This window comes from Engraulis encrasicolus, chromosome 9 (genome assembly GCF_034702125.1).
Source record: "Engraulis encrasicolus isolate BLACKSEA-1 chromosome 9, IST_EnEncr_1.0, whole genome shotgun sequence".
NCBI lineage: Eukaryota > Metazoa > Chordata > Actinopteri > Clupeiformes > Engraulidae > Engraulis > Engraulis encrasicolus.
Genome location: NC_085865.1, coordinates 18,841,576 through 18,861,832, shown reverse-complemented (window position 1 = coordinate 18,861,832; position 20,257 = coordinate 18,841,576). Strand labels below are relative to the sequence as shown.

General features: G+C 46.2%; 1 protein-coding gene across 1 annotated transcript; it reads left to right on the top strand.

The window, feature by feature from the left end:
• The first annotated feature begins 9,187 nt into the window (after nt 1-9,187).
• On the top strand, nt 9,188-11,271 carry cbln2b (cerebellin 2b precursor). Its single transcript, XM_063206112.1, has 3 exons — nt 9,188-9,592; nt 10,040-10,159; nt 10,279-11,271. The coding sequence occupies exons 1-3, from the start codon at nt 9,305-9,307 to the stop codon at nt 10,474-10,476; spliced, it is 606 nt and encodes a 201-aa protein (XP_063062182.1). The 5' UTR covers nt 9,188-9,304; the 3' UTR covers nt 10,477-11,271.
• The last annotated feature ends 8,986 nt before the right edge of the window (nt 11,272-20,257 follow it).

Genomic DNA, 20,257 nt, shown 5'->3' with positions numbered 1-20,257 from the left:
ATTCATAAAAACGCTTCTCTTCCATCACCTTTCATTTCACTCTCACGCAAATGTAACTTTAGTGATCACATTGCCAAGACCTCTGCAGCTCCATCCGCTGCCTGTCAAGTAAATAGCTGTAACTTCCATAGGCCTATATAATAGGCACATTTAGGCCTATTTAAAAGCGCCTTTCAAAACACTCAATGACACTGTAGGCCTACCTACAGAGAAGCAATAATAAAAACAAGACACATAAGCGGAATTGAAAAACAAAACAAAAATAGAGCAAAACAGAGGTTAAAAAAAAAGTGTCTTCGCTTGGTTGACTGGAATCACTGTTGCCTTAGGTATCTTAATGTGGACTAAGTTCAACTCTCAACTTGACATTTTCATATCTCTCTCTCTCTCTCTCTCTCTCTCTCTCTCTCTCTCTCTCTCTCTCTCTCTCTCTCTCTCTCTCTCTCTCTCTCGCTCTCTCTCTCTCTCGCTCTCTCTCGCTCTCTCTGGTGTTTGCATGTCTTGTTTGCATGTCCTTCATGCCTGATGTCAGTTACTGCTCTCAGGACATATGAAGTCAGCCTCTTCCCTTGGTCACTGCCAACCATGTATGGTTTTTTGAGGGCTTTAGAGGTGGCCAGATGAATGATTTGCAGTGGTGATAACAACGTATTAAGGCTCAAATGGTTACAAAAAAACAATAAGACTTAACTGCCACTGATGTGTGAGTCTGTCACTGTCTGCCATTCTTTTGAAGAGTTTTTTTATGTCTTAGGGCAGTGAGGAGTTTGACAAGAAGAAAGATGGGGCAGGGTTGGGGGATTACCCAGGCCGAACTCAAACCTGGGTCCCCATGGGCATGCAAGCCCATATGTTGGGTGCTTAGCGCCCAGTGCCACAGTGCTCCCTTCTCCAGCCATTCAATCTGAACATGAGTCAGTAAGTATCCAGGCTGAGCAAATTGTAATTTCTGACCTGTTTTCAGGCCTGTCTGCTTATGTCTAAATACTAGAGATGCACAGGATCCAAGATCCGGTTCCGGATCCGGCAGGATAATAGGGTTTTTCACAGGATCCGGATCCGGCAGGATCTTAAGCAGTGGATCCGGTATCCGGCAGTTACCTAAAAATCAGGATCTGGTGCATCTCTAGCCTAGGTTTTTAAGTCAGTCTTTCACAACCCCAATTGCTGCATGGAGTGAAAGAACTTTGGAAGCGGGCAGTGCAGGCAGTGTGGCAGTAAGCCAATGAGTCTAAAAAATTGTTTGAGCCAACGTAATATAAAGGGCCCACGTGTGCGCATAGGCTATGCGTTTCAAAACTTTCGTAGGATCCGGTATCCGGTTCCGGATCCGGCAGGATCTTAAGCAGTGGATCCGGTATCCGGCAGGATCCTAAAAATCAGAATCCGGTGCATCTCTACTAATTACAGACTTTGAATACACACTACATTAATTTGTCCGGTGTCTGTGTTAGAGATCAAAAAGTGTCTTTCTGAGCACCAAAACAACTACACCTCCACGCACATCTCTAAATCCTGCCAATTCCTGAGTTGCCTCATTAATTGCCCTTGATTTTATTCACCTGGAAGTGTGCATAAACATTGCCCGCTCATCAAGAAAAAAACCAAGAATAACATTACTGAAATGAACTAAAGGCCTTTGTAACTTCCTGGGCTGGGGAGAGAGCAGGTTCAACTGAGCATATCGGTGCAATCAGAGCTGCATGATATTGCCAATTAGCGTCTTGGGGAGGATGGAGTCTGACAGTTCATTAGGAGCTTTCTGCGCAGGTTCGCTGGCATACACACACACACGCACGCACGCACCCACACACACACACACACACACATACACACACACACACACACACACACACACACACACACACACACACACACACACACACTTCCCAGACCTCCGGGACCTGAGTAGCCAGGGAGGTCACTGACACTGCGGTGTGCTTTGGCCTTGCATAGGCCACAGACTTGAAGATGAAGACACTTTTGAAAATAAGGACAAAAGTTGTGGCATGTCTGCTAACAGGCTTAAACAGCAGGAAAAACAACAGTGCTACGACCCCAGGCTTTTGCAGTGTAAAGGGGTCCTCAGGGAGGCCAAAAGATCAACTTGCTTGACATGTTGTGGAAGAAGACTAGACTAAAATTAAAAGTAAATTCAATTAAAAAATAAAACAACTCTTCTTATCAGTGTCTCACTGTGTTATAGACCTAGTGTTCCACTTCACTCGTTTTGATTAAAACAAACCCAGAAAAGTTAGAATTTACAATGCCCACGTTACATACAGTCAATCCGGAAAGTATTCACAGCGCTTCACTTTTTCCACATTTTATTATCTTACAGCCTTATTCCAAATGCTACAAATGAATCTCTGTTGTCAAAATCCTACACAAATTATTCCATTATGACCATGTGAAAAAAAAGTTGTCTTGACAGTTTTGAAAATTTATAAAAATAAAAAACAAAGAAATCATATTTACAAATTCACAGCCTTTGCTTAGCACTTTCTAGAACCACCTTTGGTAGCAACTACATTCATTTTTTCATTTCGAAATGAAAAAGGATTAAAAGGGAGGTCATCTGTGTGTGTTTCAACCTTTCAGTACATTGAAATTTTACATTTTGAGTCTGCACCTGGCTAAAATAGATGGGTGTGAGTTTTGAATGAAATCCTATGGAGAGTATCATGATCTGCTTTTGTAGTCACAGTGCATGTTGGCATGCATGCTTCTTTAGGTGTAATTCAGATTTCCAATGTTGGCATGCATGCTTCTTTAGGTGTAATTCAGATTTCCAATGTTGACTGCATTCATACATCCCCAAACCATGTCAGTCCCACCATGCTTGACTAGTCAGATGATGCACTTTTTGAGTAAAACTCACTTGTTTACCACCACACATGCTTGACGCCATCTGAAGCAAATGTATTTATCTTGGTCTCAAGAGAGAGGAACAGACCAAGGATATGGATCACTGGAACCATGTTGTGTGGTCTGATGAGACCAAGAAATACAAATTTGCTTTAGATGGTGTTAAGCATGTGTGGTAGTAAACAAGTGAGTTTTACACAAAAGTGTATCATCTGGCTAGTCAAGCATGGTAGTGTTAAGTAGGAAAGGACTCGGACACAGAGAGCTGAAGTTGGAGAGTCCTCCATTTAATCACACACACAACTAACTAACTAGAGTGACGTTACGTACAACGTCATACGTATGAACCTGTAAACGTGGCATTGCCATGGCAATGGCAAACATAACATTTCCCCCCCGTTCCCCAGAACCTAAACGTGAAAATTAGTCTCAAAGTCATTGAGGTGTCCAGGCCGTGCACGTGCCCGGGCTGGGCGTCCCTGTGCTGCAGCGTCAGGCTCAGGGGCTGCATGGTCAGGGGCTGCATGGTCAGGGGCTGCGGCCCCTGGCTGGACGGCTGGGCGCCCCTCAGCTGCAGTGACTGGCTCCGATGCTGTAGGTTCAGGGGCTGTGGCCCCTGGCTGGACAGGAGGTGTGTCACTGTCAGGCTGGGTGCTGGGCCCTGGCCATGGGCCATCTCGTGGGATCAATATGGGCGTAGTTGGAGCTGCACATCCGCTAGGCCCTATGGGAGCTTGGACCCTGCGGAGACGGCTGGCATGCCAACGGGTTCCATCTGCGAGCCGGAAAGTGGCAGGGCCGAGCCGTTTGCTGACCTGGACAGGAGGTGACCAGAAAGACTGCAATTTATTATCCCGATGTGGTCGGCGAATTCTCACCCAGTCATGGACTGCGATGTTGGGAGACCGGGCTCGTCGTTTCCCATCGAACCACTTCTTCATTCGAGACTGATGTGCGTCCACCTTTGCTTGGAGTGGGTGAGCTGGGGTTTGGGCCAGAGCGGGGCGGAGTCTGTCAAGCGGGCAGCTGGAGCTCTCGCCCCAGCATGAGGGAGGCCGGAGAGACTCCAGTTGTGGCATGTGGGGTGGCACGATAGTGTAACAATGTCTGCAGTAGGCTGACGCTGAATGTGCACCCCTGGGCCAAGTGCGCCCTGATTCCATTCTTCAAAGACTGATTCAGCCGTTCCACCCCTCCGTTGGGCTGAGGGGTGATAGAAGGCTGTGCGAATGTGGTGAATCCCTTTTTTCCTTCAGGTAGGAGGTCAGTTCGGCTGAAACCATTTGCGGCCCATTATCTGTGGTGATTTTTTGGGGCAGACCCCAACGGGCGAATAGGGAGTCTAGAATGTTGATCAACACCCTGGCTGTAACTGAGCCAACTGGTGTCACCTCTGGCCACTTGGAGTGAAGATCATAGAGCACTACCAGAAAACGCTGGTGGTGCGGGACGCCATGCAGTTCGCCACACACATCGAGTTGTAGATGCTCCCAGGGTTTTGAGGGCCAGGCCAAAGGCTGCATGGGTGGAGGCGGAGCTGGGGCCCGAGTCTTCCCACTGACGAGGCAGGCAGTGCAGTCCTTTACCATGTCCTCGATTTCCCTGTCGATCCCGGGCCACCACACTGTATCCCGACACCGCTGTTTGAGCTTGACTATGCCCAAGTGGCCCTCGTGCGCCATAGCAAGGACACGTGCCTGCAGGGAACTTGGAATCACCGCGCAGAGCCCTCTGGCAACACAGGTGTCGTTCCAGCAGGCCAGCTGATCTCGGAACCCGAAGTAGGGTGTGAGCTCTTCCGGAACTCGTTTTGGCCAGCCATGCCTGATATATTCTGACAGAGAGGAAAGGACAGGGGGGTCGGCTGCCGAGGCCTCCTGCAGCTCCTGCAGTGACACAGTTTCCTGGAGTGGTGTGTGGAGGAGCTGTACAATGTCGTGCTCTTCCTGCTCGAGAACTGGAAACTGAGACCTGAGGCGTGGGTGGTGTGGGGATGGCGCGGAGACAGCAGGTCTGCTACCACATTGTCACGCCCAGGTGTGAATTGGCAGGCGGTAGTGGTACTGCAGTAAGCGGTTCAGCCCAACGGTGCAGACGGAGTGGCCTATGGCCAGTGCCTGATGTGGCCAGAAGGGCAGTGAGCGCCTGATGATCAGTCCTCAGGGTGAATTCGCGGCCATACAGATACAAGTGCCAACGCTCGCAGGCCCAGAGGCACGCCAGAGCTTCCCGTTCCCCCACAGAGTAGCGCTGTTCTGTAGGGGTGAGGGCCCGGGAGGCAAAAGCGATGGGCCGCTCTGTACCCCCTTGGACCTGTGACATCACCGCCCCGATGGCGATGGCTGAGGCGTCGCACGTGACCAGTGTGGGGCTGGCTGGATCGAAGTGTGCCAGGATAGGCGGTGATGTGAGCTGTGTTTTTCAGGCATTGCACGGCCTCAGAGCAGGCCGGTGTCCAGAGCCAGGGCTCGTCCTTTTTTTAGCAGTCTCCGAAGTGGCGCGGTTGTCTCCGAGTACTGTGGCACAAACCTGAGATAGTATGCGGTCATGCCAAGGAAGGAAGCCACCTGAGCTGGCGATGTGGGCTCTGGGACTCGCTGAATGGCCTCTGTGTTTGAGAGGAGTGGGCTGATCCCTTCCGCAGACAGACGAAACCCGACATACTCGATGGATGAGGCCCCAATGACACACTTTCCTCCATTGAGTGTGAGCTGGTGTGTGGCCAATGCTGAGAAAACTCTGTGGAGCCGTTCGTCATGTTCTGTGGTAGTGGAGCCATGGACCACGATGTCGTCCAAAAACACAGCCACGCCTGGAATCCCCGCGAGGATGGAGGCCATGATTTTCTGAAAACAGCTTGGTGCCGAACACAGTCCAAAAGCCATGCGTTTGAAGCGGAAGACACCTTTGTGAGTAATGAACGCCGTCAGGTTGCGGCTGTCTGGGTGTAAAGGCACCTGGAGGTAGCCCTGACGGAGGTCCAGCTTCGAGAACACTGTGGACCCATAGAACTGGGCAGTAAGCTCCTCTGTTGTTGGCAAGGGGTAGCGGTCCGGTATTATGGCTTTGTTCACCGACCTGAGGTCTACGCAGATGCGCAGGCCACCATCTTTTTTCTTCGCCACCACGATGTTGGATATCCATGGTGAAGCATTCACCTGCTCAATTATGTCACCCTCGAGCATGCGCTGTAGTTCAGCTGTGATGTCGTCGCGAAGAGCTAGTGGGGAGCGTCGAAGTGGCTGCATCACAGATCTGACAGTAGGGTCCACCATGGGCTGATGGGCAAAAGCTGAAAGACAACCCAACCCATCGAACAACATCACCCATTGTTGCCGCCATGGGGAGGCGACAGTGTGGATCTCTGAACCCGTTGTGTCGAGCAAGGTGAATCCGAGGCCACTGAAAAGGTCTAGGCCGAGTAAGTTGGCACCATGGCGGGCAACATGAAATGTGAATTTTGGCAGGGTTTTATCTCCATAACGCACTGGGAGCGTCACAGTTCCCATAAGGTCAATGTTGGAATTCCCATAGCCACGCAGTGTTGTGGAGGCTGGGGCTAGTGGCTTATCAGAGAAGAAATTTTTCCAGGTTGACCAGTTCAACAGTGATACAGTGGCTCCTGTGTCGAGGAGGAGAGGCAGTGTGACACCATTGACCATGAGGGAGCACGTTTTAAATGAGGAGCCAGAGTGAACATTGTGAATTATTGTTGTGGGGGCGAGTGACTGTTGTTGGTTGGCTCTCATTGGGGCAGATCTGCAGACTTTATGAAAGTGATTTAGTTTCCCACAATTGCTGCAGGTTTTTCCCCGCGCAGGGCAGACTTGTGCTCTAGAATTGTGTGTGAGAGAGCCACAGTTCCCACATGGTTGTCTGGCACGCTCACGTGGCTGAGAGGCTATTTGCACGTTATCTGTGGTAGTGGTAGTGAGGTTGGCCAATGCTATTAAGGGCTGTGATTCGTTTGCCTCCGATGAATGCTGTGATGGGGCGGGCTCCGACAGATTTGCCGCGCATTTAAGGGCAGATTCCACTTGAACAGCTATCTTCACAGCCTGTACTAGTGTCAAATCATCTTCCTCCAATAACAGTTTCTCTCTGATTTTATCACAGTTCGTATGTAAGATGAGCTGGTCGCGTATCATTTCGTCTTGCAGCGTTTTAAACTTGCACAAGCTAGCCAAGCCCTTCAGATCTGCAACATATTGGGATACAGACTCACCCATCCGTTGGTGCCTGCGCCAGAAAATGACTCGGCGGAGAAGGGCGCTTTGTGGGGCTGCAAAGTGGTCCTTCAAACGTTTCACTGCGTCGTCATATTTAGGAATTTTCCCGAATGTGTCAAACACTCGTTGTCCCTCTGTTCCGAGACAGTGCAGTAACAGCGCGCGTTTCCTCCCGTCCGAAACGTTATCCAAGCCGGCAGCCAGGAGATAAGTTTCGAATGCTGTAATCCAACGCAACCACGGCACGGGTGGTTCGCCGGGCAGAGCCAGGAAAGGAGAAGGCGGTGGTAGTGAACAGTCAGCCATCCTCGTCGCCAAATGTTAAGTAGGAAAGGACTCGGACACAGAGAGCTGAAGTTGGAGAGTCCTCCATTTAATCACACACACAACTAACTAACTAGAGTGACGTTACGTACAACGTCATACGTATGAACCTGTAAACGTGGCATTGCCATGGCAATGGCAAACATAACAGGTAGTGGGACTGACATGGTTTGGGAATGTATGAATGCCGTCAACATTGGAAATCTGAATTACACCTAAAGAAGCATGCATGTCAACATGCACTGTGACTACAGAAGCAGATCATGATACTCTCCATAGGATTTAATTCAAAACTCACACCCATCTATTTTAGCCAGGTGCAGACTCAAAATATACAATTTCAATGTACTGAAAGGTTGAAACACACACCGATGACCTCCCTTTTATCCCTTTTCATTTCGAAATGAAAAAATGAATGTAGGCCTAGTTTCTGCCAAAGGTGGTTCTACAAAGTATTAAGCAAAGGCTGTGAATACTTTTGTAAATATGATTTCTTTGTTTTTTTATTTTTATACATTTTCAAAACTGTCAAGACAAGTTTTTTTTCACAGGGTCATTTCACATAAGGTCATTGGTGTGTGTTTCATAATATTCCCAAATTGGCTCATTAATGCGTTTCAAATCCATAGGTCCCTGTTAAGGTGTAGGCTATGTGTTTAAAGTTCAAATTTAAACCATGAAAATAACAAGATGCACTGAATTGAATGTTCAAACACGCATCAGAACTATACCATTTTTCAACCACTGGATGGAGCAAAAGTATCTCGCTTATCCTTTTTCTTTGTGTCACCTCAACATTCATATCAGAACATACATACACTCTCAATTACCCGAACAAACCAAAATGCAGTGAGACGTTTTTCTCTCATCCATTCTGATTAATCTCTGCATAACATCGAATTAGCCTATTAGCAGCGGCAGTCTTCCTTTTAAACAACTGAACATCTTGTCCCAAGGGATCTCTTACAGTTAAACTTTGATTCAACTGGTTATGCAAACAGTGTCATTAATCTAGACGGGTGGCCAGTCGGCGGCGTTGAATGAAGTGGGTGCTTCTCTCTCTCGCCAGCGTGTAAAATTGCTACGGTTCGTAAATGTAAAGGATGGGCGGGAGCCGTTCTCTGGAGGGCACGAAGGGGCGATTCTTTTTCTCTCGTCAAACCGCAGCCTTCTCTCACTTACTCTCAGGACTGCCGCGCATGCAGAGAGGACGGTCCCAGAAGAGCGCTATGGATTTAACAGGTATTGTATAGAACATTTTGTGAAGCATCACAGCTTTTATCGCGCGGAAAAGGCACACTAAAATAACAAAGTGTTTTTACGCACGGATCACCAGTCGTAAGGTGTATTTTAAATGTGCGTTTATTACTCGTAGAAGTTTAATGATGCTATTTTAAAAGACATAGGTGACGTTGAGTCTTTCAAGTACTTGAATACCGCAACAAATTCTCTATTTGAGGCATATTGGCTGTGCGTAAAATTATGCGCTCTCCGGTGCGTATTTGTGAGCGAATTCTTCATAATAGAGCATTTAATTGAAAATGTTCAATCTCTTTATTACCTCATCCTATAATTCAACTATCTGTGTCTTTCTTTTCAATTATCAGGATCCATCACACAAGCAGCTTGAAGATCATCCTGCCAACTACGAAGACGCATAAGAGAGAGAGAGAGAGAGAGAGAGAGAGAGAGAGAGAGAGAGAGAGAGAGAGAGAGAGAGAGAGAGAGAGAGAGAGAGAACGTGTGTGTGTCAGTGTGTGCGTGTGTGTGTGAGGGTGAGAAACAGGGAGTGAGGGGTTAGGTTGGACCAGGTGATAGAGCCACAACAAACCTCCAAGGGGCTGATCGTTAAGATCAGTGTGCACAGGATTCTTGCTCCGACCATGGTGCCAGCACGCTGCCCCGGACCCCGTGCCATGCTGGCATTAGTTCTGCTCCTGGGATGTGGCATCGGTGTATGCCGCGGCCAGAATGATACGGAGCCCATTGTCCTGGAAGGGAAGTGTCTGGTGGTGTGCGACTCGAACCCGTCCTCTGATGGAGGGGTCACTTCTTCGCTCGGGATATCCGTCAGGTCTGGCAGCGCCAAAGTGGCATTCTCCGCCGTCAGAGCGACAAACCATGAACCATCTGAGATGAGCAACACTTCAATGACGATCTACTTCGACCAGGTGAGATGCACTCTCTAAAATCTTTGTTTATTGTTTATTTTGCGCACTGTGTTTGCGCGTAAAAACTACATACCTCCAAAGAGACGTGATGGAATGGTGCGGGATTGTAGACTTGTTAAACATTGGGTGCACTTATACATCTCGTGGTTCACCCAAAATACTGCATGGTATGCAGTACAGGATATGAAACTGTTCAGCACAGCCTACACGATATGAACAATAAAAATGTGATTTGGAATTTGAATAGAGACCGGTAAAATAACTGTGTTCAGAGGGTAAAACATCCAACAGGTTTAGTAAACAACACTGCTTCATGTTTTCGAGGTCTGCAATTGTCAACTTTGGGGATTTTGTTGCAAGTCGGTGGGACAATTCGTTCGTGTCGTGTGCCGCGGATCAGAATTCCTTTCACAGGTGTCTTTGTGCGCTTTGCTCTTGTCGTTGCAGGCATTAGTCAACATCGGCAATCATTTCGACCTCAAAGGCAGCGTGTTCACGGCTCCAAGGAGAGGGATTTACAGCTTTAGCTTTCATGTGGTGAAGGTGTACAACAGACAAACTATTCAGGTGAGTTGGACAATGTGCGCACTTGTTTCTTTCTCTCTTTCTTTTACGAGACGGACCCAATTCTTTGACAGAATCAATGACGTAATTGGTTAAAAATGTTATTTTTTTCTATTTCTTAGGTCAACCTGATGCAAAACGAGTATCCAGTCATCTCTGCGTTTGCCGGGGATCAGGATGTTACACGAGAAGCGGCGAGTAACGGAGTTCTACTGATGGTGGAGCGAGAGGACCGCCTGTATCTCAAATTGGAGCGGGGGAATCTCATGGGCGGATGGAAGTACTCCACGTTTTCTGGCTTTTTGGTATTTCCTCTATAATAACCTTGGCAAGGCGCACTGCACCGCGAGTGACTCCTCCGTGGGTGAGGAACCACGCAAAGGTCAGTTCCTCGAACATAACTGTTACCCAAGCGGACAAATAGCTTACACGTTTTAAATATCATTCAAAGGACGAATCTGTGGAGTTCATATTTTCAACCCCATCGGCCAATGCAATCCGGTGGATAAACGAATCGATCTGCCTTCGTGTGTGCTTTCCCCCCCAAGACGGGCTACTGGATTTTATTGCTTGGGAAAATCAACTTTTGACAAAAGACATGTATGAGCGCTCGGACTAAAAGAGAAGATATATACGCAGAAGAATAACCCCCGAAACCACATGTATTTAATAATGCTTTATTTTGTGTTTGTATAGCCTTAAGAGATCTGGCTTCAGTCAAAAGAGATATATGGAGTGACGGACGTACATGTGTGAAGAAGTCCTTTTCCGCCCAAAGCATTTTTGCACGAATGGGAGATTATGATTTTTTTGTGCTGTCCATGGTGTTTCGTTTGGATGCTGAACATATTGAAAATATGCCAAATGTAGGCCGCCTACTATATTACGAGAAAAGTCATATAACAGCCAATGGAGACATTTTAAAAAGAAACTTTTACTTAACATTTGCCTAATTTATATTAAAAAATACATATTCACATTATGGTGTGTTCTACATTCCGGATCGTAGCTTTGACTGATTTAGTGTTCAGTGACGTTGCTCACAAATGTATATTGTGAAATAACAGGAGAAAAAAACCCTATATGTCCCGCCTAATAAAAAATATTGTATTGTACCCCTATCTATTTATTTTTTTCTACAAATCCAAATGTCACATAAACGTCTGACGCGGATTATTAGCCTACGTTCGTCACCACGCGTCTCTTGGGTATTACGCATGGTATTAAATACACATTTTCGTTTCACTTGTAAAACTAATCAATTTATCTTAGCATATCTGTGTGTTGATGGCCGCTTCAGATGGCAGAGGGCGTCCGTGTAGTTTCAGTAGGCCTAGAAGTGACCGCTGTCCATGGTCCTGGAGTAGCGAGAAGGCCTTTGCTGGTGGTCTGGTTGAGCGGACTGGGGCATGGACAGAACCCCACCATCTTACATTTTCTACAAAACATAGGGCCTACCTCTGGCGATGGTTTTACCGTGTTTGCCATGCTACGAAATACACATTGCATTTTCGCATTCTTTATTTACCCTTGGGGCAAAAAACCCTTTGCATCAACACAAATGGACGCTTGACACACACACACACACACACACACACACACACACACACACACACACACACACACACACACACACACACACACACACACACACACACACACACACACACACACACACACACACACAGACATCAGACACATTAGAACATTAGACAATATATTTGGTGTAGCTTAATTGGAAAAAAATCCCTGTTCACACATTATTATCATGCAGCTAAACTGCACATTTGAATATAAAAAAACATCTATATGTTAGTAACCTAAAAACATCAAAGACTGCACATATGGGAAGTATAAAATAAACGTTCCAAATTCAGAGGACCAAGTGGTGCAGAATGTGGGCAATGTCTATTTTATCTGCATGAGGTAGGAGTGCAGCAGCGAAAAGAAAATCATGTGAAATCATTTCTTTTTCTAAAATTCTAAAACTGTGATAGTTCCACATCAAATCCCAAGTTCTATATTCATATATGCATTTGATTGAAACACATTTCCTTGTGACACAATGTATTTGACATTATAGGTCTATTGGTGGTAAGTGATTTTGGAGTTCATCTCCATTTTTAAACTGTTTATGTGAAGAATACAGACGTTGTGGGATACACAACTCATTAGGTCCCATCATTCTGATGACCTCCTATAACAGGACTAATAATCACAGTGTAGACCACACAGTTCCTACAACAAGATCTAAAAAAATGAAAGCATGGGCGCCCCTTGTTCTCTGATTACTCAGAGGAGGACCAGTCACAGTCAGAGTAACAGTACAGAGGGTGTGCACAAGGTATTTCGAAGCAGAGACCAACAGAGCGAAATTGAGATAGAACAACAGAATGTATTGCTTTTGTTCCAAACAGGACAAATCAGGGATTGTGCAACAGTTTGGTACCGAGTCAGAGGCATCAGTAACAATTTAGGACGAAACAGAGTCTGCAGTGCACTACATCTGTCTGCCTTTGTTGGTAGGAGCCAAATGGTTTTCTGATCCTGACCAAAGGAAAAGTAACAAATCGAGCCATAGTCTGAAAAACACATCTGAGCAGAGCAGTGGGGGAAAAAGACAAAGAAAAAAAGACGATTTGTTACGGGTGCTTTGCGACACAAGTGTGAGCGTTAAATGGTGGATCATTAGGTCTATTTATTTATGGTTTGTTGAGTAGCATAGTTCAGTTGCTACGAGTGGCCTGAGCCTGTGATGATAATTTAACAGCAGGCTCAGTAAATGAGCCCTAGCATGCGGGGGGAAATAACCACACAGCCTCACAGCAGCAGCCAGCCATACAGACACGCTGCCATTGCTGCTGCCTTTACTCTGAGAAGGCAAACAATGTGCGCCATAGCCTAGAGATGCCAAATGTCTGCTAATGTTGACACAAAATTATTTCTAAGACATGTGACTGACAGTATCAGATACAGTATGTGACAGAGGAATCAGAGGTATGACGGTGCAATTTGAAAATGACGGATGCTACAGTTTGTTTTTTGTTGTTTTTTTTACATAGAGCTAATAGTATGAAATGCCTCATTCAATGGCTCAAGACGTTGGAACACACATCATTAAGTGGCCCATTAGGCATATTGTGTGCATCAAGCATGCCATCATGACTATGAAGGCCAGGTCAGTTGCTGGTAGAAATTGTATGGAGCATGTATGGAAGAATGGTGTGATGACCGCCTGGAAAAGCTATAGTCCACTAAGACCTCATAGGCCATTGACGAGATGGATGGGGACACCGTTGGTCTCCGGGGGCATGTAGTTGTCATGTTTCTCACAGAAGATGACCGTCTTTCACGGATCAACTGAAAGATGGATTGTTTGCCTTGAAAAAAACAAGAGTTCTGTCACGTCCATTACAGTCAAGAAAAACAAGACAAGAAATTCTGAATGCAATTTCTTTATTGAACAGCTATGAATTAGATTTGACGCTATGGCGCTGTTCAGAGTACCATAGAAAGCAGAGATTCCGGGGACAGCAGCAGCATAGGGAATGCTCACCGAATTTACGATTAGGAGAGCCAGCAATTCCCCCATGAGCTGAGCAGGCAACATGACAAGGAGTAGCCCGTAGTGGTAAGTTGAAGTCCGCACACTGTAGCACCGCTTTGAAAATGTGTTCAGGTCATACAACTTTTCGACCCAACAGGGTCTTCATCAGGCATGTGAGGCAAGGAGTAGCCCATGCCATGTCATACAGGACAAGGTGGAGCAGGGGAGGTGGTGGATTACGAAGAAGCGAGCAGCCAAGTTGGGAGCAAGACAGAGAACTTTTAAAAGGCGCCAAATTTGAAACTGACCAATTAGGAGCAAGGAGAGTTGATTAGCTGATCTAGAACACTTGAGACAAATTATAAGCAGCAAGCTCTGGACCACCCTGGCCTGGAGTGCGTTTTAATATGCGACCTTGCCTCCTCCACTTGCCTCCTCCACTTGCTTCTCGTCATGATGACATCACTGACAACAGCATTATATTTCAATATCTTGCAAAAGCTCAATTGTAAAGTCTTTTTCTCATTTGCAATTGGGATGGTGAATGAGAAACAGTCCCTCAAAAGTTGTTGTGGCGAGGCTGACAGCTGGGAAACTTTATCGTTTTCTCCACGGAGGAGGGGCCAGGAGGCGGGACGAGGAGACAAGCACAAGTGGAGGAGGCAAGGTCACATATTGGGATGCACACCTGGTCACAGCTAATGCTAATGCTAGATTTCTTGACTTCGAAAGCACACACAACACACAAGTGTATGCAGCTTTACCAATGTATAGCCTGGATGTAGGCCTACTTTGCTTTACAGAGGAGGGTTGCAACACTTGGGCCTTGTGACAGGGCTGCGTTTCCCTAAAACTGTTAAGTATGAGTGCCCCCTTTGGCAATATATCAGAAATAGGTCTCACATCACCACTAAAAGTTTATACATACATTATTTTACGTTGCACGTGCACTTTGCATGCACAAGAAAAATATTTAGAATGATTGTATGCATAAACTTTTAGTGATGTGGTGTATTGCCTAGGGGGCACCTCATACTTAAGTACTACTTAGGCTTGAATTCTACTTAAATGTGTTTGGGAATTGCAGTCCTGGTATGCCCTCTTAATAACTGTGTACCAAATGATATACATAACCTATACTGTACAGTATGTCTAATAGTATTTAGATGAGCTTGCAAGGGTGTACATCTGGAGCAGTGCCGTAGAATCATGACAGATGGAACAGACTAACCCTTCTCCATGTGTGGTAACAAAGCCATACATCTGATTGGTACCCTACATGCAATGCATTTAAGGCTAATCTGTGATTAAATCCAATGTGCAGGGCAGGACTGGAACAAACAGGGTATTTTATTTGAGGGTGGCCGGTCCTCATAGGCCAAATGCTGTTCTATTTTTCTTAGGGACCGTCCCACATTTTACAGGTGGTGGCCCTAAAGGCTGTCTGCCCACTGGAAAATGTCCCAGGACGACAGATTACCAGTTCAGGCCTGTGGATATGTGAGGGTCCTGGCAGTTTTTTCGTTCCAACCCAGCCCTTCTAAAGTGAAATTGAGGAGCCTCAGCATCAGAATGATGATTCATTGATTTACTACTTTTAAAAAGGTACAGAATATTTTGGCGAGATTTTTCTTCTTGACATGTCAGGAACTGTAAGCACATTTCAGTCTGTGGCTCCATTAATTTGAGGGTTGAGGGAACCATACTGTCCTGTGTATTTTGGACTAAACACTGGTGTTTGTTTCCCAAAAGTAGATTTGATTTTGCAAATTGTATGCTTTAGTTTAAATCCTACACACACACACACACACACACACACACACACACACACACACACACACACACACACACACACACACACACACACACACACACACACGAACATACTGTACACACACACACATATGAGAGACAGAGAGAGAGAGAGAGAGAGAGAGAGAGAGAGAGAGAGAGAGAGAGAGAGAGAGAGAGAGGGAGAGAGAGAGAGAGAGAGAAAGGGTATACTGGAGGGTATCTGGAGGGTATACTGAAGCTGGATCAGTAGTAAACCAGGTTAAGTTAACCTTGTGGTATAGCTAAATCATCTCATAGAAGAGCCTGAAGTCCTCATTTTCTTATCACGTAAATGATGCCTACTGGTATATCTATTAGCAGTTTACCACTTCCTGTAGGTTAACTACGTCTGGTTTTTCACTAAACCATGTTCTTAGCATACCCCCTTGGTGACATAGTCATGTTCAAATCGATGATCTCATAGTTCATTACATGGCCTTGCAGCTCCTCAACCAAAGCCAGCACTAAAGTTTGGCCATTGTTCTCCTAATTGCTACAAATTAAACTGATGCAGCCATGAAAGAAATGTTAAAACCGCCACCACAAAAAAAACAGAAACAATGTTGTAAATTTATGCTCATAAAAAATCGCCTTTTATGACAACCCAGATGGCAACCTAATGTGCTTTGCAAGACATCACATAAATAAATAAACAAACCTCATATAGGCCCAAAATAGCAGCAACCCCAACCCCTCCCACCCCTTTTAATAGTTCCGCATTAAATAAGCCCCATTTACACTAAATTCTGAGATGTCTTCATCTAGAATTTTGGCGGCACCCGGGCTTGTGTGTGTGTGTGTGTGTGTGTGTGTATGTGTGTGTGTGTGTATGTGTTCGCGCGTGTGTGTATGCGCGCGACTGTGTGTGTGTGTGTGTGTGTGTGTGTGTGTGTGTGTGTGTGTGTTTCTGTAGGCTAATTTGAATGCCTCTGTTTCACCCATGCAGCAGCGGCAGAGCGCTGGCACAGCAGGACCCCGGTGCCGCAGAGTGGCTCCCCCAGCAAGATGCGGGCGCAATACTTCAAGCATTAGCGTCCAAATTACACATTAAAGCAGCGCCAATGATATTATCTTTGGGTGTTAGGACTCATAAGTGGTGTCGGTAGCAGTTATTCATTAATCTGTGGGATCGCATGTCTTCAATGTCGGCTCTGCAGGGCTTCCCCCTACAGAGCAAGATAGAGACGGAGACAACGACACTGCTGTAATTTCTGCTCAGCCAGGCTTGAACACACTCCCCCTACATGCAGCTCCTGTTCACAGCAACTTCTTTTTTCCCCCTCTCATTCTCATTGTGCATTGGACAGAGTTCATTCAATTAAACCAGATTCCACTCTCAGCGTTACCCCCCTAGTGTTCCCCCTCTCTAAAGCCCAGCAGGGTTAGGTCCCCTATGTTTAGAAGCTCCCTTCGATTTTAGTTATGCTGTGTGTAGTCTCGAAGTATTGTTTTCCAGACTATAAGAACAAAAAACCATCCAGACATGTCCAGGAGGCTATACACCGAGCATCTCAATTATCAAATTGTTCATAGTCAGCAACTTGTTAAGGCTGTCAGGCTTGTACTCAGATTGCATGAGAATAGAAGCTTGTGTGGTGGGTGAACCTTAAATCAACTCTTGGATTCTACAAATTTGTGTAGCCCCTGTTCTTATTTAGGGCTAATTCTTGTTACCTGCTGTTGTTTGAAGGCTAAAAAAGCCATTAGGAAAGGTTGCCTTGTTTGTCCCGTCGTGCTGTGCTCAAAGCACAAGGCCTGCGGATGAGGCTCCCTCTGTATCTTTTGGAGTCAGCTAAGGACCCCGAGACAGGTAATCACCAACCCTAAAGTCATTACCGGTCTTCATTTCAGAGGCTGATCAGGTGGTGAGCGGGAAGAATTACTTACACCACCACCACCCCACCCGCCTACCTATCGTCTCTTCATGTCCTCAGCTAGAGAACAGACCCAGGCCTGAGCTTTGTGCTGTGCTGCATACATCTATGTCAGTGGTTCTTAACCTGGGGTGCGGGCACCCCCTGGGGGTGCGCCAGAAATTTCAGGGGGTGCGCGGATTCGTTTTTTTTGTTGAGGATGTGACCAAAATTCTGCTTGTGAATATTATAATTAGGGACCAAAACATAATTAATTATGTTTTGGTCCCCATGTAAAATGATTAAGGTATGGGTTAATGTCTCCAGCAAGAATCATTATAATTAATCACTCAAATCAGTTTTTAGTGTGTATACACATGAAGATGTTTGGATGGGGGTGCGCGGCTTGTCTTGGACACAGGTAAGGGGGTGCGTTAAGAAAAAAGGTTAAGAACCACTGCTCTATGTGACTCCGACAAATGGCATGGCGCAAACTTACCCAAAAAGAAGCAGACAAACAAGACACGGTCAGAATCAAACACGGTATTCAACAAAAAGGTTACTCAAGACAACTTAATTAAATCTTGGATAGAGCATGTTTAAAAACAGCCAACATGTTTCAACGTACCCGTAAGAAGTTTTCAGTAGGGCTTAGTCCCGCAATCAGACACAGGCACAGAATCGGACAGAGCTTCAGATTTTTTTTGTCAGGACAACCGATCAATAACACAATTCAACTAATATAGCAATAGTATACCAAAGTGCATGATAGATCTATTCCATTCATTTCACAAAAACCGTACGCACGTCTTTGTTTATGTATCCAAAATGAATACATTTTAAATTTAGATTGCCTGCTCTTGTGTCCTCTAATAAAAACACCTACATTTTTTCCCCTCATTTTTATTCAACACCTATCGAACACACTGCCCCTCGTTAATGATCCGCTACGGTGTGATTTGAAAGTCTTCTTGGCTGACTTCTGTCAGCCGGCACATCATTAAAAACCCTTAATTGCATGGCCATCTTTCATATTGGTTTCAGCCATCTTCTTAACCAAAGGTTTTTCGAAAGTGATTCGTGCCCTCTTTTATGGCAAGGTCCACTTCAACGCCCCCTCCCTCCTCTCCACCTGCAGCTCTGCTCGGTGGAGGGAATATTAAGGTGAAAGATAGGGAACCTCCTTGGCAATTCAGCTTGTGCACCCAGCAGAACGCTGATCCCCCCCCCCCCCCCCTCCCCACCTCGAACTAGATAACAACCGAGGGCCGTGTGTTAGTATCGCACACGGCCAGCCATTTTATCTGAAACACATCAGACATGATACAAGAGTGAGAAAACAACAACGGCAGTCGAGTGGTAGGGATGGGTTTGATAAGAGCAATGAGAGAAAAGCAGACACACACAAAAACATTATGTGTGTGTGTGCATGTGCATGTGCGTGTGCATGTGCGTGTGCGTGCGTGTGTGTGCGTGCGTGTGTGTGTGCGACGTGCATGTGTGTGTGTGCATGTGTGTGTGTGTGTGAGACACAGAGAGAGAGAGAGAGAGAGAGAGAGAGAGAGAGATAGGAGGGTAAGACATGGGGAGGATATCATGATGCAAAGCACATTTAGGAAGTGTGCAAATGCACATAACTGTCACAACATCAATCAAGGAGTGTTTCTTTGAGATCGGCTCGAGTCAGTTGGCTTCAGGAAAAGAGGAGTGGAGAAGAAGGGAATAGAGAAATGGGGGAAGGGGAAGAGGGAAGGGGAGAGGAGAGGAGAAGAGGGGGAAGGGGTTTGAAAATGGGGTAAACGAGAGAGAGAGAGAGAGAGAGAGAGAGAGAGAGAGAGAGAGAGAGAGAGAGAGAGAGGGAGAGAGAGTCTGTTTACTTCTCGGCATGGCAACTTGTCATAAGACAATAGCATTCTGCTGAGACAGCTGATTCCCCACAGACAGAATAATGCAATAAAAAAGAGAGAGAGAAACTCCGACTTGTGCTGCAAACATGCACAGCAAGGCACTCCAGCCTCCCTGGGAGGGCTCCGTTATGTAAATAACAAACACTCTCTCACACACACACGCACGCACACACACACACACACACACACACACACACACACACACACACACACACACACACACACACACACACACACACACACACACACACACACACACACACACACACACACACACTGAGGCACATTGTATACTTGCAGGTTGAATTTGGGTCTGTTTGTTCTAGAGGTTGGCAATAAGGCTGTGAGGATCTGTGTGTGTGTGCGTGTACGTGTGCGTGTGGGTGTACGTGTACGTGTGCATGTGTGTGTGCGTGCGTGCGTGCTTGCGTGCATGTCAAAGAACGACAGAGAGAAGGAGAGAATGAGTTGGCGTGTGTGTGTACTGTACAGTATGGAGAAAAATAAGAGTTGTTGTTGATGCCGTGTGAAAACATTGCACTCCCCTGAATCCAAACTCTACTTTTCACCATTAGTAGTTCATGTTGATTTGCATTCCAGCACAACACACACACACACACACACACACACACACACACACACACACACACACACACACACACACACACACACACACACACACACACACACACACACACACACACGCTTGCAGGGCCGCTAACAGCTTTTACTGGGCCCGGGACAAAGTAATCTGAAAGGTCCCCCAACCCAATACATACATTGTAATGGGGACCCAATTCTGGGAACCGTATCTCCCTGGGCCCATGACCACATACCCCTTTGTCCCCCCTGTCGTTGGCTCTGCATGCATGCACGCACACACACACACACACACACACACACACACACACACACACACACACACACACACACACACACACACACACACACACACACACAC

Bases quoted from the DNA above. Each gene is read 5' to 3' on its own strand.
- cbln2b (XM_063206112.1), top strand. From the start codon at position 9,305: ATGGTGCCAGCACGCTGCCCCGGACCCCGTGCCATGCTGGCATTAGTT. The intron at 9,593-10,039 runs GTGAGATGCACT...TTGTCGTTGCAG, and splicing joins TGACGATCTACTTCGACCAG to GCATTAGTCAACATCGGCAA. The intron at 10,160-10,278 runs GTGAGTTGGACA...TCTATTTCTTAG, and splicing joins ACAACAGACAAACTATTCAG to GTCAACCTGATGCAAAACGA.